Source organism: Alosa pseudoharengus, unplaced genomic scaffold, assembly GCF_046254945.1.
Source record: "Alosa pseudoharengus isolate Yale_2024_CS ecotype anadromous, Long Island Sound unplaced genomic scaffold, YU_APseudo_1.1 YU_APseudo_1.1_scf_15, whole genome shotgun sequence".
Taxonomy (NCBI): Eukaryota; Metazoa; Chordata; class Actinopteri; order Clupeiformes; family Clupeidae; genus Alosa; species Alosa pseudoharengus.
In genome coordinates, this window is record NW_027468620.1 from 16,839,735 (window position 1) to 16,866,536 (window position 26,802).

At 42.2% G+C, this 26,802-nt stretch overlaps 1 protein-coding gene across 1 annotated transcript in view; it reads left to right on the forward strand.

The window, feature by feature from the left end:
* Positions 1–585: 585 nt before the first annotated feature.
* col17a1b (collagen, type XVII, alpha 1b) overlaps positions 586–26,802 on the forward strand; it is a 29,612-nt gene continuing 3,395 nt past the window's right edge. Inside the window, exons 1-51 of the mRNA XM_076285747.1 lie at positions 586–709; positions 2,737–2,798; positions 2,994–3,038; positions 3,379–3,480; positions 4,973–5,323; positions 5,600–5,647; positions 5,745–5,774; positions 6,411–6,458; positions 6,670–6,816; positions 7,443–7,616; positions 7,875–8,000; positions 8,303–8,380; positions 8,641–8,793; positions 9,410–9,505; positions 9,854–9,898; positions 10,330–10,473; positions 10,914–11,183; positions 12,153–12,203; positions 13,512–13,538; positions 13,707–13,733; positions 14,303–14,365; positions 14,488–14,592; positions 14,853–14,915; positions 15,196–15,231; positions 15,369–15,413; positions 15,580–15,615; positions 15,739–15,774; positions 16,001–16,063; positions 16,623–16,658; positions 16,745–16,816; positions 16,906–16,932; positions 17,036–17,071; positions 18,401–18,436; positions 18,865–18,945; positions 20,259–20,294; positions 20,467–20,559; positions 20,646–20,726; positions 21,070–21,129; positions 21,227–21,289; positions 21,502–21,561; positions 21,873–21,899; positions 22,157–22,207; positions 23,073–23,150; positions 23,854–23,901; positions 24,224–24,358; positions 24,602–24,736; positions 25,222–25,320; positions 25,501–25,656; positions 25,914–26,009; positions 26,225–26,377; positions 26,587–26,727. Of these exons, the coding sequence (XP_076141862.1) occupies positions 2,747–2,798; positions 2,994–3,038; positions 3,379–3,480; positions 4,973–5,323; positions 5,600–5,647; positions 5,745–5,774; positions 6,411–6,458; positions 6,670–6,816; positions 7,443–7,616; positions 7,875–8,000; positions 8,303–8,380; positions 8,641–8,793; positions 9,410–9,505; positions 9,854–9,898; positions 10,330–10,473; positions 10,914–11,183; positions 12,153–12,203; positions 13,512–13,538; positions 13,707–13,733; positions 14,303–14,365; positions 14,488–14,592; positions 14,853–14,915; positions 15,196–15,231; positions 15,369–15,413; positions 15,580–15,615; positions 15,739–15,774; positions 16,001–16,063; positions 16,623–16,658; positions 16,745–16,816; positions 16,906–16,932; positions 17,036–17,071; positions 18,401–18,436; positions 18,865–18,945; positions 20,259–20,294; positions 20,467–20,559; positions 20,646–20,726; positions 21,070–21,129; positions 21,227–21,289; positions 21,502–21,561; positions 21,873–21,899; positions 22,157–22,207; positions 23,073–23,150; positions 23,854–23,901; positions 24,224–24,358; positions 24,602–24,736; positions 25,222–25,320; positions 25,501–25,656; positions 25,914–26,009; positions 26,225–26,377; positions 26,587–26,727 (4,261 nt within the window). The 5' untranslated portion in view covers positions 586–709; positions 2,737–2,746. The remainder of the gene's footprint in view (positions 710–2,736; positions 2,799–2,993; positions 3,039–3,378; positions 3,481–4,972; positions 5,324–5,599; positions 5,648–5,744; positions 5,775–6,410; positions 6,459–6,669; positions 6,817–7,442; positions 7,617–7,874; positions 8,001–8,302; positions 8,381–8,640; positions 8,794–9,409; positions 9,506–9,853; positions 9,899–10,329; positions 10,474–10,913; positions 11,184–12,152; positions 12,204–13,511; positions 13,539–13,706; positions 13,734–14,302; positions 14,366–14,487; positions 14,593–14,852; positions 14,916–15,195; positions 15,232–15,368; positions 15,414–15,579; positions 15,616–15,738; positions 15,775–16,000; positions 16,064–16,622; positions 16,659–16,744; positions 16,817–16,905; positions 16,933–17,035; positions 17,072–18,400; positions 18,437–18,864; positions 18,946–20,258; positions 20,295–20,466; positions 20,560–20,645; positions 20,727–21,069; positions 21,130–21,226; positions 21,290–21,501; positions 21,562–21,872; positions 21,900–22,156; positions 22,208–23,072; positions 23,151–23,853; positions 23,902–24,223; positions 24,359–24,601; positions 24,737–25,221; positions 25,321–25,500; positions 25,657–25,913; positions 26,010–26,224; positions 26,378–26,586; positions 26,728–26,802) is intronic.

Genomic DNA, 26,802 nt, shown 5'->3' on the forward strand with positions numbered 1-26,802 from the left:
GAAAAGGACTAGACTTATACTTATATCTTGTATGTCTTGGTATCATGGGTACACTGGCGATTACGCTGCTCCGTCCGGCATCTTTTGTCTTATGTGTCAATGTGTGGAGCGCTTTGTGCACTCTGTGCATACAAAAATTAGCAATATAAATAAAAGTGATTTGACTTGACTTACCATGCCAATATACATGCAAAAATTTAGCACTTACAACATTGTTTAAAAGTTTCTTACAAAGTTCACCATTTTTTGTAATGCTTTGTAAATGTTGAAATGTGAAGGTACAAAATGACTATGCTAATATTATGATATGCAGTATATTGTTTATGTGGATTTTGTGCACACTATCTCAGAGGTAAACAAGAAATGTTCTGTGTCTAGAACTTTGCACACTCAGCTAACCCAATGCCATAACCTGACATTTTAAATTATTAGTCCCCAGGGTACTGTGTTTCAGAAGGCGGTTTGTTTGTGTACCTGCCAGCGATCTTGCAGGGGCGTGCCCCATTCAGACCTGCTGGAGCACGCATGCAGGGGGAAGAAAAGAGAGAGCGACAGGTAGCAGTCAATCAGTCCATGCTTGTGGCGGACAGGTGAGCATCCCATCTCATTTCACTGTTTGCGGACTGCCTTTGGATTGTAAGCAGATATTTTCCCCCAGTTATTTTTTCCTGCCAGAGTATCTGTTTTCAAACATTGATCAGCAGCAAAGGTAAAGTATTGAACTTCAAACACGTGCAGGCTTACTGTTTGCTGATTGCAATCTGCTCTGTGCTGGAACTTTGCACCATTCAAAGCATTAAGAAAGGGGTGTTGGTTCTATTTGTTTGGTTGATTATTTGGTTAACTGATAAAAGTCACAATTAATACTCTTTCTTATTGGTATGTTTCTTGTAAAGTATGTTCTAAGTAAAGCCTGATTGATTATTTTAAAAATGAAGAACTTTGCAGTGTTGTAACTTCTGTGATGAAACACTAACAATGCAACTGGAGATTATTTTATTATTATTGAAACAAGATGGGGAATTCTCTGTACTGTCCATGTCTGAGGTTTGCTTTAGAAGTTTGCGGTAATGTGTGGCTGTAGTGTACTGTAACTGTAGAAGCGCCTGAAGGGTGTGGTGTGCCTGGATTCAGGCTTAATAAAGGAAAGGACCCATGGTGGGACAAAGAGTGTTCAGCTAGGTATGGACTTCTTTTGTCACTCAGAGGCGGCCGTCTCCATCGGCCTCTTGTGATGAACCGTCCCTTGATGCCCACCTGGCTGTGTTTGCCTTCATGTTGTGTTTTCAAGAAGTTCACTTAATGGAGCACTTTGTGACATGGGCTGAGTTTAATGGCATGCCATTCCTCGATGGGGAGTATTGGAGTTGGAGTACAGATGCATCCCTCAGCGCACTGTCAGTTATGTTTTTGTGAGCAGGAGAGCAGGAGATTAAAATGTTGTGTCCCAACCTGTCTTTTTATGTCTGAGACTCATCCACACTGCTGCTGTTAACTCCCCCCCCCCTCTCCCCTCTCCTTTTTTATGAGCTCAGAAATGTAATATCAGGCTGTCAGCTCTTTTTGCTTTGACTTGCTTCTCCCTGTGGAGTGATTTATGATTGCGGTTATTGTGCACAGTAAAGGGATTCTCAGGTTGCACTATTTACAAATTATGATTTTAAAAAAGGGGACATTTTGTGTGCAAAAGGGTGGGTGCAGAAGGGTCAGGGATGTACTGACTATACAGGCTGAACACTCTTTGAACATCACAAAGGTCAATTGCTCTACTCCAACCCGAGGCAATGGCCTTGGACCAGGCCAGGCTTGTGTAGGCAATGATGTGGTGAAACCATGCTGGACCATGGACTGGAACTGTTTTCCAGAAAGCTGCCGTCTTGCCAGACTGGTATCACATCACTGGGTAGTGGGTCTAACCCAGAGTCTGCTCTGGTCCAGCAGCAGAATCCTCTGCCCCAACCTCCTCTGTGACACCACTCAGTGTGTCCTGCTCAAATCAGCTGCATTGCTCTGTGTTGTTTGCGTACAGTAAAACAACAGCTATCTAGATCTTCCTGATCTATTTGGGAATTGTTGGAGTCAAACTAAGGAAGAACAACACAGCAAATGGCTATTAAAGTTTTAATTTGTTCCCCACAGAAAGATTAATTCATTCATACCTGTGGAAGAAATTAGAAAAGCAGAAAAAGCGGCACATACACTTTCAGGGTGCATTTCCTGTGCATAGATTGAGCCTATAGCCCAATACTAAAAGCAAAAAAGGACTGACTTAATCCATTAAATTGGCCATTCATGATTAATGGAGAGTTATCGAAACAGATTTTCTGAAAACAGTTCTTTTCTGAGTTTCTGAAATATACTAAATGAAATGAATGTTGGTTGAGTCTGTGCTTAGCCCAAGCACAACAAAAGGAAGTCAAAGTCCAGACAGGAGAGACATTCTGTTGTGTGTTTTTTTGTTTTGAAAAAGCTTATTCGCTGACTGTCTCTGAAGACAGATTACATTGCAGAATGCCCAGAGCTAGACTGGTGTCATGATTTAAGCCAATTAATTATGTGCTGCCTATGTGAGATGGATAACATGCCCATGCTTGAGATAGAGTGAGAAGAAGAAAAATAATTTGCTTTCAACAGACAAAATTGACTTGTGGATTCTGTATTTGACACGCACTGTGAAACTTTCACATACTTTTAATTATAGACAAGACATTTATATATATACATTTTCCTCATCAGATAGCATGGAATGGATGATCTGATATCCAGTGACAGACATTTCTCAGGAGGCAGTTCAGGAGGTAAAGATGAACCCACTTTTAACTTGCCTTTCTCTCGTTTTTTTCCTTTTCTCTTTTTGTTCTATTTTTTGTTCTTTGCTTTTCATTTTCAGTTTCTCACGCTCACTTTGTTTGTCTTTTTCACCACTGTGTAAACCTGTGTTAGCTATAAGCCTGTTTAATACCTATGCTGGTTTAACTGTTGTTTTTTCTCAGTTGTGACAGACATAACATCCACAAGACTAACATCTTTGCCACCAAGTGAGTAAAATTAAGATTCCCAGAACAGTGATTCCAGGCAAAACGGTTGTTGTTGTTGTTGAATAACAGTAGCTCCAGATCAAGTGACCCCTGTCATCTAATATTTTAGTTGTAAGTAATGAGATGTTTTGTGAAATGACAAAGTGCTTCCCCGGAGTATCTTGGCTGTCTAGTGGGGCTGTATGCCAATGACCTCTCCCTTCAAGTGGCTTAGTCTGAATCAATGACGACAAATAGAAACATAATAATTGTTTTATGTCATTTTTTTGTGTTATTATTAGTCACGACATGCCTTGTGTGTGTTTTATGTTTGTATGCTATGTGCTTTCTGTACCACCAGAGGGCAGTAGTGGGTCAGTGAAGAGCATGAGCAGTGGCTATGGAGGGGCCGGGGTGGAGAAGAATATTTTAACCCAGAACAGCAGCAGCTTCTACACATCCTGTGAGTAACAACAACATCATACTCTTCTTTTACTGGTGGGTTTACTGGTACTGTACATGCAAAGGTCAGACTAGACATAGATAGATAGATAGATAGATAGATAGATAGATAGATAGATAGATAAATAAACTAATTTAAGCTGAAATGATAGTGTTACAGCAACAATTACTAATGTTAATATGTATCACTCAAAATCAATAAAATGTAGGATATCACTAAGTCTCTGTGCAATTACATGTAAACTGTGCATTATCTTTCCCAGCACAGAGGGGAGTCTTTGTAAATAGTTCTAGCAGTGGGCAGGAATGGCTCTCAGTAGCAGTTCTTCTTACAGCAAATTTGAAGGAACTTCTGGTTAAAAACAGTCTGCTGTCTTACCAGTAGTGCGTGCATGGGATGTAAGGTGTTGTCCATCATAAGGTCGTTGACTCTGTTCAGGTTTCCCTCAAAGCCCCCTTTGCTCTGAACCCTGTTATGGTCTTCATTTCTGAACACACATCCCTCATGTTGTTCTGCTGGAGCCTCTGTAGGCCTTGCTTGCTTTCAGTTTGCCTCTCAGCTCCTTCACACTCCTTAAAGGTTGCATCAGCGATTTCAGGCCCAAAAAAGGCCCAAACATAAATTATTACATTTATCTAATCTTTCCTAACGATCCGCTAGCTGCCTGCCCCATAAGCCTGCCCCATAAGTCAAAGCCCTAGGCTCCAAGATCTGTACACAAAAACAATTGCTACCAACAAGGGTTGGCAACCCCTTAAAGGCAAAATAAAGTGTGTCAACCAATAACCGACGAGATGCGAGTTTAGGAGAGTTTTAATTGCACGGGAGGAAGGGGGAGGGAGTAGCGTGCTAGCTCTCTGTTTTGTTTGAACATCAACAGAAGCGACGTATTTAATAGCTCTCTGTGCCCATCCCTGAAGGCCTTGCTCTTTCAGATCCTTGACACTACTTAGTAGCTCTCTGGTCCCATCCCTGAAGGCCTTGCTCTTTCAGGTCCTTGACACTACTTAGTAGCTCTCTGGTCCCATCCATGAAGGTCTTGGTCTTGGGAGGCACAGCACTATCAATACAGAAACGAATGTACTTTGTTGTGAATGTACTAATTTGTCAGTCATGGAATTGATGTAATCTCCATAGCGTCACAGCGTACATCCCAGTCTGCAAAGCATCTCTCACAAGCAACATAAGAAGGAACTTTGGTCAGATTTGACTTGTGTATGTGTTTGATGTGTGTCTGAGTGTATATTGATGTTGTTTTCACTATCATTTCACAGCACAGTCTGCACTTTCTTCTATTAGTGAGCACAGATCACCAACCCCAAAATCCAACTGCAGCAGCTTTAGTGCTTTCACCATTATTATAACCTATATATATATGTGTGTGTGTTTGTGTGTGTGTGTGTGTGTGTGTGTGTGTGTGTGTGTGTGTGTGTGTGTATGTGTGTGTGTGTGTGTGTGTGTGTGTCTGACTGTGCGTATGTTTCTTTTACAGCATCAGTGGGGGTGAATGCTGGAGGACTGAGTTCAGGCGTGTACATGGGGGACTTCTCCAGCGAGGGGTCTGGAGGAGGAGGTGGAGGAGGAGGAGGAGGAGGAGGAGGAGGAGGACTTAGAGTAGGTGGAGCCGGTGGAGGAGGGGCCAGAGGAGGTGGTGGAGGAGGAGGAGGAGGAGGAGGAGGTGCTATGTTCAGCAGCTCCTCGGGACCAGGGATAGGGGGGTCTAAAATGAAGCTGAGCTCCAGTGGGGGTGGGAGGAGGTCACAAGGCCCCGCCTCCTCTACAGGCCACTCCCCTATCTTCCTGGAGAGGAAGGTTATGACCAGCCACTCCATGGGCTACGATGGTACGTCAACACGCTGTACTGTATTTACATACATTTAGGTACTCATATACAAACCAAAACTGATATAGAACCATATCACGATACATTTTGAATCAGGTAAAGATGCACTTCAAGAGCCATTTTGTCTCTTGAAATAAATTTGAAGGTGAAGGGACAGTGAACAGTGCACTGGTTAAAACTGTTTGCAACACTCCAATAAAGTTAAGATCTACACTGTAGTCTACCTTAATAGACCGTTTCTTCAATACTTTTTTTTCTTCTCCTTTTGGATTTCAGGAAGCTCTAGTGGAAACTCATCCCCAGAGTTGACCAGAAAAGACTACGGTAGGCTTCCATCCAAGTGACCATTTAATGCAAATGATAATGCAGATGTCGATATTATCCTAAAACACTTTTTTTCAATCCAACATTTTTCCAACAGTTTCATCCCGAGGCCGAAGCCAGAGCAGAGGTAAACATTCACACACAGAATAACCAAGTCCCCAAAAGAATCACAAATTGGGCTCCAAAGCACTGGTGTCTCCCCTCTCTTGAATGTTTGTGACTTATTTTTGTCTTACATTTTTTTGTCTCTAGTAGTGTTTGCATACATGCATGTCACAAGGTTATTTTTTGACTATCTGGTCACAACACACCAAAGAAGTTAGAGAACAATGTCAATCAATTATAAAGACCAAGCCCATGGATTCTTCTCTCTGAGCCAAATCATAATTGTTGGCCCACTTTATATAGTGCAGTATTCTTCTTTGCCTGATGGACACTTCCTTCTTAAGTGCACCAGCTCCCCCCACTGTCCTTTTTCCATCATTACACCAACATACCAACACAAGTCTGTCCTGTCACATATGCATGCATGTATGTATGTATGTATGTATGTATGTATATACTGTACAGTATGTATGTATGTATGTATGTATGTATATACTGTACAGTATGTATGTATGCATGTATGTATGTATGTATGTATGTATGTATGTATGTATGTATGTATGTATGTATGCTTGTGTGCTTAAATGCATGTTTGTATGTTGTGTTTGTGTTGAGTATTTGATGCTAACTCTTGTGTCTCCTGTCCACTGTGTCTCAGAGAGTGAGATCAGAGCCCGCCTCCAGAGCGCTTCGCCTTCCACTCGATGTGAGTTCCCTCATCTCCATGGCAACATACTTTTTGGAAAAGGGTAGAGAGTGTGTTCAGTGAAGGGCGGCCATTCTGATGGCTATGTTGTGTGTGTGTGTGTGTGTGTGTGTGTGTGTGTGTGTGTGTGTGTGTGTGTGTGTGTATGTGTATGTGTATGTGTGTGTGTGTGTGTGTGTGTGTGTGTGTGTGTGTGTGTGTGTGTGTTCAGGGACAGAGCTGGATGATGTGAAGCGTCTGCTGAAGGGTGGGCGGTCCTCCAGTGTCAGCCCCACCCGCTCCTCCACCTCCTCCACCCTCCCCGTCCCTCGCAAGGCCAGCGTGGAGGTCAGAGCGCCTGCTGAGGGCTCACAGTCAGGTACATACACAATCTCTCTCTCTCTCTCTCTCTCTCTCTCTCTCTCTCTCTCTCTCTCTCTCTCCCTCTCTCTCTCTCCCTCTCTCACACACACACACACACATACATTCTCTTTTTTTCTCTCTCTCTCTCTCTCACACATACACACACACACGCACATATACAATCTCTCTCTCTGTTTTTTAGGACATATTAAGAAGTTTAAGAAATATGTCCTTCGTGCTTTGTCAGCCAGGTTTTGATGCCAGATTAAACCTTCCTGATGATGTTATTGTAAGTCCTAAATAGTTATAAAATTATTATAAGCCTATCTGACTTTTGCATAAAATGTTCTTATTATCCAAGAAGGTAAGTATTCTTGTTTTCAGTATATTACAGAAAATGTTACCAAGAATACTCGTGACGCAGATCCCACGATAGTTATTTGGGTTTATTTTATGAATGTATGTCTCTCTCTCTCTCACACACACACACATACAATCTCTCTCTCTCACACACATACACACACACACACACACACACATACAATCTCTCTCTCTCACACACATACACACACACACACACAGACACACACACACACACACACTTAGCTAGCTCACTGTTTTTCACGTGTCTCTCTGTTTCAGTGTCTGGGCAGTATGACTCTGCCATGTTAGACGCTGCCCTTACCTCCTACACCTGGACAAGCTCCACGCTCCCATCAGGAGCCTCACTCAGCCCCACCTATGGTTACCAGGGAAACAACAATCTGTCATCCGGGACATCACTGGTCAATACCACCTCACCATCCTCCCTGTCAGGTCAGCAATTACTCTCTGGGTTAAGAGAGAGTTAATTATATGTAACATAAGTCAAGTGAAATCTTTACACTTTACAGCTTTCAAAATAACTTTACTTAACTTACCATGTACATGTATTTAGAATTTAGAAATACTTTATATAGTTTGCATCCTTACATTCCTCACACCCTCTGAAATGTTTGAATTCTAAAGCTAGTGCATGTTTAAATACAAAACATGTGGAAATCTCTCTCTCTCTCCCTCCCTCTCTTTGTGCAGTGTATGGATTCCAGAATAACTTGGTGTCAACAGCACCAAGCAGTGTACTCACTTCCAATGGGGTGAACACATTCACTTCCAATGGGGTGAACACATTCTCTTCCAATGGGGTGAACACACATGCAGGTACATGTCTTTTAGCAGCTGTAGTACATATAATATGACACTAGGGGAGCCTTGAACTCATAAACTGAAAGCAGTAGGCTATTCAGTTTTTTTTAAATGAATGCATTCATTATCCAATTTAATACATATTTGATTATTGTTTCTTACTACATTCATATTATATATTAAGCATATTAAAAAACAAGAGAATTTTCATAATTCTATACTGTATGTTCATAAACGTCATCGTGGGTTTCTGTAAAGCTTTCACACCCTTACTGAGAAATGGTTGAAGCAGTGTTTGTACTTTTGGGCCCCATCAGGATATGGTGTCCAGAAGAATGTGTCCCAGGTAATGAACAGCATAGGAGTGGTCAGCACAGGGGTGTCCACCTCCACAGGTAATCACCATGCCATGACCTTTGACCCTCACATGCAGGCTTAATGTGCATTACTCAAGCCTTCCATCAGTGGTAGAACTCCAGGACCTTTGGCAGTGTATGTAATTTCAGTTATTTTTTGTGTGACTGATGGCTTCCATTTTAAAACATTGAAATTATTTTCCGTGTGTGTGTGTGTGTGTGTGTGTGTGTGTGTGTGTGTGTGTGTGTGTGTGTGTGTGTGTGTGTGTGCGTGTGTGTGTGTGTGTGCGTGCATGCAGCTGTGTCCACATCCAGGTCCCTCAGTGATGATGTGCCCCGGAAATATGTCCTGCTGGAGAAGGAGAATGTTCCTGTGAAGAGGGACACGGAGGTCCTCATCCTGACCAAGGACAGCGGGAAACAGTTCAGCAGTGGGATTGGAGTGAGGACGGGTAAGAACAACACAGCCGCTCCGAGGAATCCAAACACAACATGAGTTCTGTTGCTGTATAGTGAAAGTACAAAATATTATTCGATATAGCCCAAATAATGTAATTGGTGAAAGTACAAAGAATTATTCGATATAGCCCAAATAATGTCATTTGTGAAAGTATAAAGTATTATTTGATAGACTCCAAATAATGTAATTTGATTTTAATTTCATTTTAATTTCTTAGTAAAACCAGTGGGAACACTTTTTATGAACTCCCTCTTTTAAGATTGACCAAACAAGTTGTGTCATAGATGTGTCACAGTCAAGTGGTATATTCTGTCAGTAGACTTAATAAACGATAATATGGATAATACTATACATGTGGTTTGTTGGCAGGTGTTGTAGTGTTACTGTAGACGCATACGGAGATGCATATGACTATATGCTGTCATTATGTCTGTATGACCATACGACCTTATGACCTTATGACGTAATCCTATGATGGAAAGTTTGTTTTACCCTCATTTTCACCTTGTTCTCTTTGAACTAGGCTACATGAGGAAGACACACAGATCAATGTGCATGCCGTCATGTTGTTAAGTCTTCAGAGATGGTGTTCTCCGTTTCCTCTGCAGGCTCGTTCTCTGACGACTCTCTGAAGAAAGAAAAAGTGATCTCTGGCAGTTACTCACAGGCTGCTCCTGTCCGATCCACCTCTGCAAACACCTACTGTGAGCACACCTTCTGTTCCCCTACCTGCAGCTTAGCACCAGACACAGCCATCAGGACTGTCTCAGATACATACCGTCTATTATAGGATTATTTAACGCGTTAGAGGAATCATTATTAGCATTATTATCCAGGTTAAGAGCGTCGTCTAGCTGGATTCTTTCATTGCTTATTTGTTAATAAACTAAATAAAATATGATGTAATAATATAATATGATATTATACAACAAAATGTATCTGTTTGTCTGTCAGATATAGCATACTGATTGACTAATTGGAAGATTGATTAGATTGGAAGATTGACTGACATATTGATTGATTGATTAACTGAATGACTCACTTTTTTTCAGATGGATCATCAGCAGTGGCGACCAAAGACAAAGCTACTTACGCAGGTAGAGTGTGCTGGGTCACTACAAAAGGAACATTATAGTGAAGGAATATATAACTGTGTTGGGTTTTAAACACCTGAAACAAGGGTGGGTTATTTAAATATTCAGTATATCTTCTCTGTATACTTTGTATTTCATAATCTGGACAAGTGGACATCAGCATTAGTGCTAGACTGCATTACCATATAAAGATGTTTGACCTTTTCCTATGGAATTTATAACTTTAACTTCCAAACAGTGTACACCACAGAGTGTTTCCTCTATCTTGGTTGGAAATTGTGTGTCTGTGTGTATTTATTGTGTGCTACCGCTTATCTGTCGTGTTTTGTGTGTGTGTGTGGGTGTGTGTGTGCGTGTGCGTGTGCGTGTGCGTGTGCGTGTGCGTGTGCGTGTGCGTGTGTGTGCGTGTGCGTGTGTGTGTGTTCATCCATCAGAGATCCAGAAGGAGGAGGAGTATGGGGGAGGCGGGGGCTGCTGTGGCTGTCTGCCCGGCTGCTGCTCCTGGTGGAAGTGGCTGCTGGGACTTCTGCTGGGCCTGCTGCTGCTGCTGGGCCTGCTGTTTGGACTCATCGCACTGGGTGAGTCACACACAGACATGCAGGACATACACATATGACTCAAACAAGCATGCACATTAACCCACACTCAGCACACGCAGACACAAAAGTAGGGTACAGCTCATAAACTGTAACTACGTACATATACCGGTATGTATGAACTATCACAGCATATAAAGACACACACACGCACACTCACACATACTTGAGCATGTAAGCGAACACACACACACACACACACACACACACACACACACACACACACACACACACACACACACACACACACACACACACACACACACTTGAACATGTAAGCGAACACACACACACAACACACCCCATCACCCCATTAATACAATACACTCCCAAAGATGGACTTGTGCGCACACATAACCCTGGGCCCTGGGGTATGACTTGTTAGTGAGGGCATTAATGTGACCCCCCCCCCCTCGCCCCAGCGGAGGACGTGAGGAAGCTGAGGGCTCGTGTGGATGCTCTGGAAGGTGCCTCCGGTGCCACGGCTGCCCGCACCAGCCGCCTGACTGCCGGTAACGAGGTGCACCACACACTGCACCCTCAGCCAGGCATCTACACGGACACCAGCGGGACCCTCAGCCGGGCCGACAACACTCTGAACCTGGGGGGAGCACTTCCCATGGACAACACAGCTCTGCAGAGGACTATACAACAGCTACTGAGATCAGAGCTACAATCTGAGTCTGTTCAAGGTAAACACACATACACACACACACACATACACACCTACTACTACTACAGAAGAACTACACAACAGTCATAATGGTATCGGAAAGTCACATATTTCCGCCCATGCCCTATTTCCGCCCTTTTACGTGTATGTGTCACTTAATATTCATTTCTAGACAAACCAAGATGGCGGATTCCTAAAGAAACGCAAGCACCCACACCATAAATGTATCTAAATTAGCTATGTACCAAAAATGACATTTTACCATGACTCGAAGAACTGTAAACAGTGTTGTAAGGCTGCATGTACAAATCCGCTTGGAGCTCCAGTGGAATTTTGATTTTGCGACGAGAATTCCGGTCTAACCGTTGATGTGCCGAGTTAGTGGGCGGAAATAGGGCACCCACCAGCCCAGCACCAAACTCTGAGCACAGTAAACAAAATAGGATTTTGAAGGCAGTAAATGCTCCTGTTAAGAACCAAACGAGATTTTGTTCAAATCTACACACCTATGGCTATTGGAAAATGTAAGGTTCATTTATGAAATGTTATTTTGAAGTATTAAAGCAACACCAAATAACTTTCCTTCTGTCGCACTCACACTATTTGTTTATCCAGCACCGGCTTGGCAAATAACGATGTCCACAGACAATGTAGAATATTTTTCACGATTTATGAAAGTATGATGTATTGCAACATCAGATGCAAGTCAAATTCCATCGAACTACAGATCCGCTACCCGATCTGGCAAACTTACATAGTGCGGTTATAGCCGATAGAGGGCCGCAAAGCGAATGCAGAAGTGCCGTTCACCCTGTTACAAGTTGATGAACCACTGAAACGATTTTGGAAACATTATTTTAAGGTACAAAAAACTCTTTGGTGTTGCTTTAAAAACATCTTTATTTTAGAATTTTCGAACGAAAGGGGCGAAAATTTGTGCTTTTACGATAATCATGTACTAAATACTGAAATCTCTTTGTTTCTTCAGCGACCCTAGCTTCCTCAGTTAGAACAGAGAGAGGACCGCCAGGGCCTAAAGGTAAGACCACCACCAACTCCACACCACTCACAGCCCTGTAATGACCACCACCAACTCCACACTAACAGCCCTGTAATGACCATTCTAAAACGGATAGTTCCGGTCCTTGATTGTGATTGGCTGAATCACGTTCGATGCCATTGTAAAATCCAAACAAACATATACCTTGACCACATTCCGTTCTATATTACTGCGCTACCATAACTTGATATAAAAGTTAAAGTAGCTGCCCCGAGTTCTATATTACTGCGCTACCATAACTTGATACAAAAGTTAAAGTAGCTGCCCTGAGTTCTATATTACTGCGCTAACATAACTTGATACAAAAGTTAAAGTAGTGGCCCCGAGAGACCATAGGTTACACTGACTCTCCGCTAGCGCGTTGTGCCTGACGACGCCCCTTAGCTGTTGTAGAATCAGTGTAACCTACGGCCTCTCGGGGCTTATTGCTTAAGTACAACTCCACACCACACTCACAGCACTATAATCAAAGTCAAAGTCAAAGTCAGCTTTATTGTCAATTTCTTCACATGTTCCAGACATACAAAGAGATCGAAATTACGTTTCTCACTATCCCACGGTGGAGACAAGACATATTTTAACAATTTTAAGTCCACAGACAAACATAACATTCAAGTAAACAAAAAAGTAAGTAAATAAGTAAATAAGAGGGCACATATAATGAAAAAATAAGAGCAGCAAAATTTGGTTGAAATTGTGCATAGACAGTCAATAAAATAAAATACTAGTGCAAAGTCAGGCCAATAAGAGGCTGAGGTAGTTCTGTTTGACCTAAGTAAGAAATAAAGTGGCATAGTGGTGCAAGTTATGTAAGAGCAGCAGAAGTGTTGTGTTTCCAGGACAACAACAACAAGTTGCAAAGTGTACAAGTGTGCAAGTGGAGTGGTGCAGGCGGCCATTTGTGGGTCCAATGTCCAGGATGTTATGTAGCTGAGGGTGGAGGGGGGAGAGGAGGGAGAGATAGATAATGAGAGAGATAATGACCACCACCAACTCCACACTACTCACAGCCCTATAATGACCAGTACAACTCCACACCACTCACAGCCCTATAATGACCACCACCAACTCCACACCACTCACAGCCCTATAATGACCAGTACAACTCCACACCACACTCACAGCACTATAATGACCACCACCAACTCCACACCACTCACAGGCACTATAATGACCAGTACACCCTATGTTTGAACTCTACTGTATTGGAGTACTGTGATACTTTTTGCACTCTAAACATGAGAATTCATACAGTATGTTAATTTATGTCTCCTTGTTTTATATCAGGTGACACAGGAGCTCCTGGACATAAAGGTTTGAACACACACACACACACACACAAACAGAGAGAGAGAGAGAGAGAGAGAGAGACATCTACATGACCATACTGAAATGCAAAAATGTGGTCCAGTTAGATTAAATGCATGAACACCTGATAATGCACTTCAGTAACAGTCTTAATCTTTTTGTTTCAATACACAGGTGACACAGGTTTCCCTGGTTTACCAGGTAAGCACAATGATGTTTATGCATAAAGCAGACTAGTTTTCTCTGATGCAACAAAGGGTCTATATACATGCAATATGTTGCATTGACTAGCTGTAGGGTAGGAAGCTGAATAACTTCATACTCCACAGTCCAAATCAACTGTGGCAGGATGATATCACCACATTTATCCATCCTTAGCTCCTCTCTGTCATTCATGTATCCAGAGTTTGTCCTTAGAATGTGGAAGCTACTGGACACACAAACGGTAGTATATTAACTTAGTTGAGACTAACGATTAAGGTTGACTGATAGGCTGACATTGCAGGATAGGTTCATTTGCTTGCTGTTTTTACGGTAGAAAGTCTCTATCGCCTCTTGAGGCACAAGGTAGTATTACAAGAGAGGACAGGCCACAGCTTGCTGTGACCTTTCTAACTTTGGGAGGTATGGTCAGACAGTAGCTGCCTTGACATTAGGTCATGTTATTTCTATATAAATCTATTCATATTTGTATTTATTTAAGGTTTTAGACTACATAAACTATACTGATGCTACTCCTGTCAGTGTGACCTTTGACCTTTCCCCTCTAGGTTCTCCTGGCGTTATGGGACCACCAGGACACGAGGGGCCAAAAGGACAGAAAGGAAGTGCTGGTATGGGGAGTTTCCTCTACACTGGCACACAGGACATCTGACTCTTTACAGTGTTGCAGTCTTGATCTTTACAGGCCCCCATTTAAAGTCATTGAAACCAATCTCCTTGCTTTCCCCTTCAGGGGATCATGGTCAAGAGGGACCCCAGGGGATGCGCGGACGAGAAGGGGCAGCAGGACCTCGTGGGGAACCTGGACCTCCAGGGTTTGGCACCAAGGGTGAACGAGGTCCAGTGTGCTCTTCAGTGTATTTACAGATGACATACAGGAGTTCATAATGAGGGCTCATCTTCATATGCTGCTCAGTCTTACCCTTTCTGCTGTTAGTGCATGTTGTGTGTGATGTCTGTATGCTACTGAGACCTTGAATTTCCCCTTGGGGATCAATCTTCTCTCTCTCTCTCTCTCTCTCTCTCTCTCTCTCTCTCTCTCTCTCTCTCTCTGGTGAGGTATAGATGATTGGCATTAACATGGTTTTGTCTCTACAGGGTCTCCTGGTGATGCTGGACCTCCCGGTCTTCCAGGATCGGTTGGTTCTCCTGGACCCAAAGGTGAGATATGCCTCGAAAGCCCAGATCTGAATGACATGACATAAGTGATACTAGTGATGACTCTTTTGCCATATGCACAGTGTGTAGCATCAGTGTGTTCCTTGAATTTCCCCTTGGGGATCAATAAAGTATCTATCTATCTATCTATCTATCTAGCAGAAAGTTACTAAACCTATAGTGTGGTGTTGTCTCTGTACATGAGGTGCACTACATAGTTTTTGTCATCAACTAATTAAAAGACAGTGCTACATGTAGTACTTACCGATTCTCTCTTTTCCAGGTGAAACTGGAGCACATGGCCTTGCTGGACCTCCAGGTAAGTCCCTTTTCAGCCTCTCACAGTTCCTCAGAGGAACTCTCCTTTCTGTAGACCCTGCTGAATGACAGGGGGAGAAATGAGACATGGATGGCATGTCATTAACACCACTCTTACCTCCTTACCCTGTGATCCAGGAAGCCCTGGTTTCCGTGGTGACCCTGGTTCTGCTGGACAAAAAGGTATGGACATGACCATTATTGCATCTTTCAGACACTTCTATATCAAGTCACTAACCCAGCCACCCACATAGCCCTCCATTATTAACTCCATAGGTGACACATGTGTGGTACAAATGTAGGAAGTTCAGTTGTACCTCTCAATACTTGTTGTTCTTTTGACCTACAGGTGACAGAGGACCTGCTGGATCACAGGGAATTAAAGGTGGGAGAATCAATTTGCCTCATGTTCTCTAGAGGAGTCTTTGGGACTCATAACTATTCAAATAATTTATGTTAATAATTAATCAGTTGATATAATGTCATTGCACATTTCATGTTTACACAGGTGACCATGGCGACAAGGGTGAAACAGGCAGACAAGGTGGGTATGCTATAACAATATAGCATAATTTGTTATTCCACATATACTGTACATACATTTGTCTATATATATATTATGAATGTACAAATGCTATGCAGTCTTTCTGTTTAGTTTCCAATTTGTATCCAGTCTGTAAAACCGGTATTGGTTTTGGAACGATGTAATGATACTGTACTGATTTCCCCTGACCGGGTTCTCCTGCGGGTTCTTTTCTGGTTCTTTTCAGGTTCCTCAGGAAGCCCAGGCAAACAAGGACCCACTGGAGAGAAAGGAGACAAGGGATCTGCAGGTAAGAGGTGGTGTGTGTGTGTGTTTGTGTGTGTGTGTGTGTGTGTGTGTGTGTGAGTGTGTTTGAGTGTGAGGCAGAGAGTGTGAGTGTGAGGCAGAGAAAGAGAGAAAGAGAGAGAGAGAGAGAGAGAGAGAGAGAGAAAGAGAGAGAGAGAGAAATCAGTAACCCCATCATGAATTTAGTTTATTATACCTGTGGGCGCCATCAACAGAACCATCAGTCTGCGAGGCTCTTAGACTCTAAAGAGCATGACTAAAGGTTAAATGCAATTGCTGTTTGGTGAGTCAGAGAGATGCCACTATCCATCTGCCAGCCTGCAATCAAGCAGCCAATACTTGCAGATAACATGACTATTTTTACTGCTACTATTTTTACTCTTAACCCATTAAGAGATGAGTTCTCTGTTTATGTGTCACTCACATTATAATGCATAATGATGTGGTCAGTATTAAATAATTTCTTTGATTCTGGATAATGTCTCTATGAAGTTGGTGTGTACCGGTAATTTAGCTTCTTCCCTCAAATCTTCTCATCCTTTTGTTTCCATCCTGTGTGACAGGACCCCAAGGAATTGATGGTGAAAAAGGAACCAGAGGTAAATTATTATTTCATATGATTATTAATAATACAGCATTCAAATGAGACCAAGAGGAATCATGGTTATGAATTTTTGATGTCCAGGTGACCAAGGACCAATCGGACCACCTGGAATCAGAGGTCCCTCTGGGCCCCCAGGAGATACAGGAGCCCCAGGTAGGTCCTACTATCTTGTCAGTGACAATGCACCATTAAGCCACGAGGATACTGGTACAGATGTCATAATAATTGACCTGTGCTTTTAGGAACACCAGGCCTGCAAGGATCACCAGGTATAGTCTACATATTTGTATTAGACACATATTAGATCTTAGAGCTGAATTAGTTTTTAACAGTTTTCCTGATAAAATTCCTCGTTTGATATTCTAATTTTAGGAATTCCAGGAAACCCAGGACAACCAGGAGCGAAAGGTAATATTTGTTTTAATGTATTATGATATTTCCATCAATAATGGAATTATTACAACCCCAAATCAGAAAAAGTTGGGATGTTGTGTAAAATATGAATAAAAACAGAATGTCATAATCTGCAAATCTTGTGAACTCATTTAGTTGCAAAAAGGACACAAACAACATATCAAATGTTGAAAATTACAAATTTGACTATTTCATGGAAAATATATGTTAATTGTGAATTTGATAGGCTACCAGCAACAAGTTTAAAAAAATGTTGGGGTGGTGTTAACAAAATGCTGGATACAAATGATAAAGAAAGCAAAAGGAGTAATGTTTCACAACTAATTTGGGTAACTGGCAACACGATTGCGTATGACAAAGAGCATCCAGAGTCTCTTAGAAGTAAAGATGTAGGGGTAATCGCTCTGTGCAAACCTGTGGACAAATGATGAAACAAAATATTAATGCTTCTTAACATGATATTGTGAAGTATTTGGGGAGTTCATCATCGACAGTACATAATATTATTCAAATATTCAGAGCATCCAGAGGAATCTTTGCAAACAAGGGATATAGCTGAAAAACAATATTGGATGGCTGTGGTCTTTTGGCACTGCATTAAACCCAGACCTGTTTCTGTAGAAAATCATTGTATGGGCTCAGGAAAACTTCAGATGACCATTGTCTATGAGCACAGTTTAATACTCAACTCAGAAATAAATGATGTATACAGGTTTGAGCAACATATACTGCTATCCAGGCAATGTCTTTTACAGGGAAGACCTTGAATATTTCAGGAAAACAATGCCAAAATGAATTCTGCACATATTTAAACAGTATTTCACCATAGAGGAAGAGTCCAGGTGCTAAAAGCAGTCTGCAGTCGAGACCTGTCAAATTAGGTGCATCATGGAATGAAAAACATGATTAAGAATACCCCATACTGTTGAGCAACTGAAATCCTGGGAATGGGACATTTCATTCTCAAAACTCCTTAGTTCCTAAACATTTACAGAATTCTGTTAAATGAAGAGGTGAAGCAGCACAGTGGTAAACATTCCCTGTCCCACTTGTCTTTGAAACATGTTGCTGGCATTAAATTCAAAATTAACATATTTCCATGAAATTTCCAAAATTTAAATTTTCGACATTTGATATGTTGTCTATGTCCTTTTTGCTGCTAAATTTAGGTTTACGAAACTTGTATATTATCTCATTCTGGTTTTTTTTGCATTTTATACAATGTCCCAACTTTTTCTGATTTGGGGTTGTATTTGGAATAAAAATGCCATGTAATATGTGTAACTACATTTAACAAAACATGGGCCTGAATCTGTTACACAGGTGCAACAGGAGCACCTGGACAAGTCATCAATGCAGGTGAGTTTTCTCGTCTAAATTGTTCAATAAATATAATAGACCTTATGGACAGAGGGCTCTTTGGGCAGGTCATTTATTTCTGATGGAGCGTCAGCTCGGCATCTTCTGCTCCTTACATGTTCACTCCGACACTAAATGTCTTGTTTGCCCAGTAGGGCAACTCTTTCTACAACTTTAACATTGCCTAAATAATTCTACATCGTAATGTGCTGATTCACTAGGTGTAACACCCAACCGGGTTTGTTTAAACATTAATTACATTAACAACAGCGGCGGCTACAACACACCTGGCTCCACCGGAAATAAATGAGCTGTCTAAAGAGCCTTTGCATACGGTCCATTGAGTCATATCTCCAGAGCTGTTTAAACAATGGAGCTATTTTATTTCATGTCTTAATTCCATGTCTGTTTCCATGGTGATTTTTCAGCTGGCTCCAGCTCAGTGGCCGTTCCTGGGCCACCTGGCCCCTCTGGATCTCCCGGACCTGCCGGACCCCCAGGCGTATCAGGTGAGTCATGCAGCTGGGGCCTGGGTGCAGGGCAGACTGCTCATAGACATGAATCATGTTGCTTTAAGAGTTGAGGGAGCAGGTGGGCAAGCCCTAGAAAGTGTATTTTCTCTTCCTGTGTACTTAACATACAGTAGGTGATATCAATCATTAGCTGATTTACTGGCTGAGCTAATCAGGGTTAGTGGGTTTAGTGAACAGTGAACACATATCTGGTAAGCTGATCTGAGAATGTTCATGTTCAGTGTTTACCTGCCCAGAGTGTTAACCACACCTTCATACTAGTACTGTATGTCTTTTCTGGATACTAGAATTTCTTCTAAAACCAAAATCAAAGATTTATTTGGAAACACCTTGTATAAGTCAGAAAACTACAAGCATTGTAATTGTATTTTGTATTGCTTTCTGCAATAGATTAGCACAAGGGACATAATTATTTTGTGCACTTTACACAGGTGTTTTCATTAATTAGCTCAGCACCTAGATTATGAATGCGGGCTGCATGGTGCTTGGTTAATACACCTGTGGAAAGGGACCTGGTGAAACCCATGAATAGAGTCATATTAATTACAATCAGATGGTTCATAGAATGATTGGAATTATGTGGCAGGACAGTTGAGAGAGTCAGAACCTTTGCTATGATTGGGTGTGGCTTCAGCACAGTAAGCGGATCTGGCCACAGCATTTGAGAGCACTGTGTGTACTGGTCATTTTTCATGATTTTGTATATATGGGATCTTGGAGGGGGGGTATATATACATTTATTCAATTAAATAAATTCATAATATAATATAATATAACATAATATAATATAATATAATAATATTATATTATATTATATAATGAATTTATTTAATTGAATAAATGTATATATACCCCCCTCCAAGATCCCATATATAGGCTATTATATAATATAATATAATATAATATAATATAATATAATATAATATAATATAATAGCCTACTCCCACCATTATTCTCGTTTGAAAAAATAATGTAGATGTAAGTGGAGTATGGGCCATTGGAGGCAAAGTGATCTTTTTTTTTGTGGCTTTTTTTGGCACACAGTTCTTCTGATTGTTTTCCAAGAAACTATAGTGTCTCAGCTTTCCAAAGAGGACAGGCATTTGATTATAGGGCAAACTAAGTGGGAACGGTGGCCTCAGAAGCAGGCGCTGTGCTTGAAATTGGTATTGAAAACGAAGCGGGTACTGCCCCACTATAATATAATGTAGGAACTTGGAATGGCTAATCTGTAATAACAGAGATTTGTGTTTATAAGGTGCAATAACACAGTTGTTCTGTGTGTTCAGGTCCCATTGGACCTGCTGGGCTTCCAGGACAGCAAGGTGAGTGTCTTGTGTTTCTGAACCATCAGAGTCTTTGGAGCCCTTTTAGGTTTAATCTGTTCCTCTAGATTTTATTGACTTCTCTTCCATTCAGTTCTACCTGATTTTGTGAGGCCACTAAGAGATTGCATGGTTGTGTTGTTTTGACCTCGGTTTTTTGTATTTTGCACAGGACCTAAAGGAGACAGGGGTGACAAGGGAGATCAAGGAGAACCTGGCATCACAATCAAGACCACAGAAACCGTTCGTGCTACCCAGGCAGAAAGTATGTAATTCTCTCCTTTGTAATTACTACATTTAGACAGGCTGACATTTGTTTTGGGCTAAATATCAGTGTATGTGTAATTTCAGGGCAGTTTGGTGCAGCTGGATCTCAAAGCCTCCCTGGCCCTCCGGGACCTCCTGGTCCGCCAGGCCAACCTGGCCGTACAGGTGAGATGACCACAGCACAACATGCATTGCAAACAAATTAACTGCACCCATCACTTGTTAAAATGACTTAATGACTGAATATACGGTACTGTACATCAAGTATTATTGTGTCAGGGAAAATTAAGTTTTGGTTTATATTGTTATTGCACAGCTGTGGTGTAGTCTAGTTAGCTGTGGTGGGTATACTGTGATCAACCCCAAATGTAAATACCTATCCTTTCCTATTTTAAGTGGGTATACTGCGTAGTCCTGCGTATCACATAGACTGCACCACTGATGCACAGGATATGCTGTTATTGTCAGTGATGTCACTCATGATCCAAACTGTTTGTTTGTTTCTCAGGAGACTCCAGACCAGGACCGCCAGGCCCAGTTGGTCCACAAGGGGAGCCTGGGCCACCAGGTAAATATAACCCATTTCAAAACAACTCTTATCACAGCATAAAGCCTCCATTGATAATGCCTGCTCAAACCCATGTGTTTCTGATCTCCTGTTTTAGGCTATGGAAGACCCGGCCCAAGGGGAGAGAAGGGAGAGCCAGGCAGCTTCGTGCCCAACTCAGGTTGGCATCTCTTCCCAAACAAAACATTGTCCAACAGCTGGGTTCACTCTGGAGCAGCCCCATGCAGCCTCTGTGCACAGCCTCTATGGGCCACACATACTGCCCTATTCTCACAGCATTAGTGGTAACTGGCTCTGAGGCAGGGCCAGTTGTTTGGTGCTCATGCCTGCAGACACAGATTGTGAGTGTCAAATTTGCTGTTTTTCATTCAGGCACGTTTTTCGCTGGACCTCCTGGACCCCCAGGACCTGCAGGGCCCAAAGGATCTCCAGGTGGGTCCCTCAAAGAGTCCATCATAACAATACAGTTACAAAGTCACTATTTTCTGATTAAACAGGACACCAGCACTTAGAATGATTTAATAATAGGAGAGGATATATCCTCTTGTATTTCTACTTTTGAATTGATGTTACCCTCTGGTGAAAACATTCACGCTAAGGACATGGTCAGTAGCTGCTACTGAGGGCTTATTGTGCTTTGGTAAAACTTCAGCTTACTATCAGCTATCAGGCCTGTGCTATGCAAAGAAAATCTGTCCTTATCTGGCATGCCATTTTGTTTGACTATGTTTTCAATCTCATAGGACCGCAAGGGCTCAGGGGATACCAAGGTAACAGACTTTACTCCTAGAGTTAATTTAGGAGGTGCATAACACAACATGGTACAATACAATATGTTATGACACATTAATGAACATGAATACACTAGATGCAATTTGAATGTGACATGATTTGATATGACTACAATATAACATGATACCATATAATGCTATGGAATGTACAGTATTAAAAGTAATAGACCACACAGCTTGTTATTATAGACACTATGTTATGTCTCTGATCCTGATGTGTATGTTGAATTTCACAGGAGAGGCTGGCCAGCCTGGATTACCAGGGAGACCTGGAGATGCAGTCAGATGTAAGCAGTGTTTACACTTTTTTATATGTTGGGGAAGGGGGACAGTCTGTGGTTTCAAAGATGCCATTAGTGCACTGTGCATATCAGCATCACAGGCCCCTCACAGTTCTAGTACCAGCTGATGACAAAAAAATATTTCAGTACAAAAATAGCAATGGTTGTTTTACCATTGCTAGAAAATAAGCAAACTTGCGTGGATTACTTAAACCATGATACAAATTCTGCTGCTCTGGAACTCATTTTTAAACCACAAATGTTCAATGCTGAGAGTTTGAGCTAGCCAGTTTAGTTAGCTTAATATAGCAGTTAGCTAGTTTGCAAGATTTGATGCAGCTGTTGCTAACTATTCTGTGTTCATGTTAAAAAGCATTTAGTAGAAATTGAAAAGCTATTGAAGATTTCCATTTATCTTTCTTAGCTTGACTGACAGACTAGAGGGGGTTGATCTACAAGGTAGCTTGTAGGGACAGTAAAAAGTTGTTACACTTGTTATTGAAAGCTATTAGACTTAATGGTTGGAGAGAAGATGAGTTCAAGTCTGATGAGATTTCTGCATTCCTGATGACACAGAGAAGTGCATGTGCTGGGTGTAAGCCAAACAATGGCATTTCAACTAAATTTTACTTTATAGTCTATTGATCTACAGGCTCATGGATGTGTAATCATCAATGATGATTAAAAGCTACAATTTTGGCAAAATATTGCCAAATTGAATGCAGCAGGGTTAGGGTTGGACAAGTGTAGGGGTTTTAGTTTTCAAATGTTGGATGCACCAGTTCAACTTGTGTCTTGTACATCTCCTGGTTTTCACACGTATGTAGAGATGACTCCCCCACAGCTGACAAGTCTCTTTTGGTCCTCTCAGCCTCAGACTATGGAACATCGCAAGGACCCCCAGGACCCCCCGGACCTCCAGGGACACCAGGACGGGAGGGACGCAAAGGTTGGCATGACCTACTAAGTATAAGTATATAAATATATACTCTTTTGATCCCGTGAGGGAAATTTGGTCTCTGCATTTATCCCAATCGGTGAATTAGTGAAACACACACAGCACACAGTGTACACACAGTGAGGTAAAGCACACACTAATCCCGGCGCAGTGAGCTGCCTGCATCAACAGCGGCGCTCGGGGAGCAGTGAGGGGTTAGGTGCCTTGCTCAAGGGCACTTCAGCCGTGCCTACTGGTCGGGGTTCGAACCGGTAACCCTCCGGTTACAGGTCCAAAGTGCTAACCAGTAGGCCACGGCTGCCAAAACTACTACTCACATTTAACATAAAAGACAGCAGAGTGGAAACACAACAAGCACAGCACAGCAACTTATGGGTGTTCTAAAAAGGCTGCAGTCAATATGTGACAACAGTGGTGATGATGGTAGAGACCGCTATGCTAATGTACCTGAAGGTGATTGACAGATCAGAATGGCAAGGGTGAAGACTGTGGTGACTGATATGGTCGTGCCAGTGATGACAGTGATCTTTTGGTAGAACAGAGGATGTTGGTGCAGATGTTGGTACTGATGTGGGTATTGGGCAAGAGGGTGGTAGAGATGGCGATGGACATTATAAAGATGATAAAGGTGAGTGTATTGATAAGAATGACCTTCAAACAAATAACTGACAAATTAATACTCTGGCTTTCTCAGGGGATCCAGGATCCCCAGGTGCTCCAGGCTCTCCAGGATTCTCCAGAGGTGAGTTTCATGACACCTTAACGTCTTATCTAACATTAGCTAATTTACAGAAAAAAGTTCATGAGACTGTGTCTTTAAAATGTAAAAATGCCATACTGAGTTGCATAGCGTCATTAACAAATGAATGTTTTTGATTGCCAGATTGAAGCATTTTTGCAGTGGTCATGTGTAGTCATGCAGTTTTATTTAGCCGTGAGCTAGCCATCTCAACAGTAAAGACTGGAGATGTTAACTAGTCTTAAGGTCAATGGTTTTACATTTTTGGATAGCTTCGCCATTTTGAGTGCTGTCTCATACTGTATGTGTGTCTTTTTGTCCTCAGATTCTGGGGCCTCTCACGGACTTCCTGGCCCTCCCGGTCCACCCGGGCCACCCGGAACGCCGGGATCGCCTGGACACTCTGGGGGCTCACACTCTGCGTCCGAATTCCGTCGCTACATCTCCGACTACTTCCAAAGTAAGACTGGACTGCTAGTCATCTTAGTTTGCCCTCAGTGTATGACCTTTTTATTGTGGTACCCTACACATGTTATTCCTTAAATGACCTCAGCATCAGCAACAGTATTAATGGATATCTATTACGTATAGGCAGGTGTAACTGCATGTGCATGTATGTATGTGGGTTTATGTGATCGATTTTGTGTTTGTGTGGAACATGGTCTGTATGCTGAATACCCACCATGCTGCTGTGTGTCTATAGGTGACAGTGCGAGGCAGCAGCTCAGTGGGATGCGGGGACCCCCTGGTCCCCCCGGCTCGCCTGGCTCTCCTGGGCCTGCAGGAAGCTCTATGTCCATTGACGATATGGCAACTCGTGTCATTGCCTACATTCAGCGTAAGTAAAGCAACGCTAATATGGAACTATTAAGCTATTTGTACAGGGTGAATTACAGGTCCCTGACAAAACAGTGTACAAGCCAAAGCACAAGAGAAGGTAACTGGGTGTGTGTGTGTTTTTATTTTGAAATAAGTCAGTGTGGCATTACATTTCCAACGATATCAACTAGGCTACGCACAGATGAATAATGTGTTGGGTTGGGAAACATTTATGGTGACTAAGCTGTTCAGAATGCTTACATTGTTTCATGTGTTATATCATTTTATTCTTTAAAATTCAACTGCTATTTCAAGAAATACCGGTAAGCATTTTACAATTTGCAAGTTTGAAAACAGCGGTTTGTACAATACACAATCCCACTCAACATATCATGTGTTCTAAATGTGCACGATACATAATGCTTTGTTCCAGGGCTTTACATGAAATGTTTTTGTAGCCTGAGGTGTGCGGTAGTACCGATTCAGTGGTAAATGTGGCTTCAGGTTCAGGCGTTGTTGGAGCCCAAGGTCCTCCTGGCCCCCCTGGGATCCCTGGAACATCCGGCTCCATTTCTGTGTCTGACATCATCACACTGCTACAGAGTGAGTGATGTTGTCATATGGGGAACAATGTGATGCAGTGTGGATAGCTGTACACTTGTATTTACATATACTGTAGTCTGTAACGTTAATCAATTGAGTCGATTTTTTTCTGCTGTAAAACCGATTGTTTTCCTGAACAGTTGTTTGATTGGTTGGTTTGTAAATTGATTGATTGATCAGGGGATGATGTGAGGCGCTATGTCATGGGCCCACCTGGTCCTCCTGGAACACCTGGGGTACCTGGCACTCCTGGCACACCTGGTACAGGGGGCGGAGCATCCAGAGCAAATTATAACACCCAGGAAGTGGCTGAATATGTCATCAGGGTTATCAAAGGTGAGACTTTACCCAATTAAAACCCCTTCTGAAACTGAAACTCCTTCGCCAAAAATGGCCATCTCCTCAAGTAATAATTTATATTTCATTCAAATATTTTTATTTCATAGCAAACAAGCAAATAAAAAATGTGGGGAATTTTTGAAAATGTACTTACTAACATCCTACTGAACATCATGGTAATTCCACAGCAGCATTTGCTCTTATGTCCATTTACAATAAACTGGGTAGTGAACTTGCCTGTGTTGTCTTCCCAGAGCGCGGTTTAACTCAGGGCAGACCCGGAGCTCCCGGACCTCCAGGAACGCCTGGATTACCTGGAACCATTGGTGACATCACTTCCCTGCTGGAGCGTAAGAGCCTGTTTCTCTACCTGGGAAAAGTCTGTCTCTAGCTGTGATGCAGTCGTCTAAAATCAGTGTTAAATTTTGACAATGTTCAGCTCTTTTATTGGACCCATCATGTATCTATTGGTTTGTCTTTTTTATTATAATTTTGTCTTTTCACAAATCACACAAACACAATAACACACTTCTATCACTCTCCTGCTTGTCTTCCCTCCATGTAGGTTCTGGGTATCGTGGGACAGTTGGTCCTCCAGGTCAACCTGGGCCTCCAGGTATCCCAGGGCCTCAAGGTCCAGCTGGGCCCGCAGGAAGATCCACACAAGTCAGTGGAGGTTCTGGCTACAGACTGGAGGACATCCAGGTCTACTTACAGAGTGAGTCTGTGTCTGTGTCTGTCTTTAGTTAAAAAGAAGAGAATGGAAAATGAGTCTGTCATGCCCACCTCACCAAGCTAACATTGAACCTTTACTGGTGCAGGGGATGCCTTCCTTGTGCTGCATGTATATGTTTGGCATGACTATTGAAATGATTAATTGAAATGAATAGATATAACTGTGCTTGTTTATTCCCCATCTCCAAACAGACTCGGGCTTCAGCGGGCGCCCTGGTCCTCCAGGCCCACCTGGACCTCAGGGACCCCCAGGAGACGCACGGCAATCAGGGGGATATGGAGACAGGGAGTCCAGACAGTACATCCGCTCTGAGCTTCAGGAGTATCTGCGGAGTGAGTGCTTATTACATATAATGATGACTTTCTCTAGAACATATAATGATGACACGCTACTTCGATGTTCTTTCA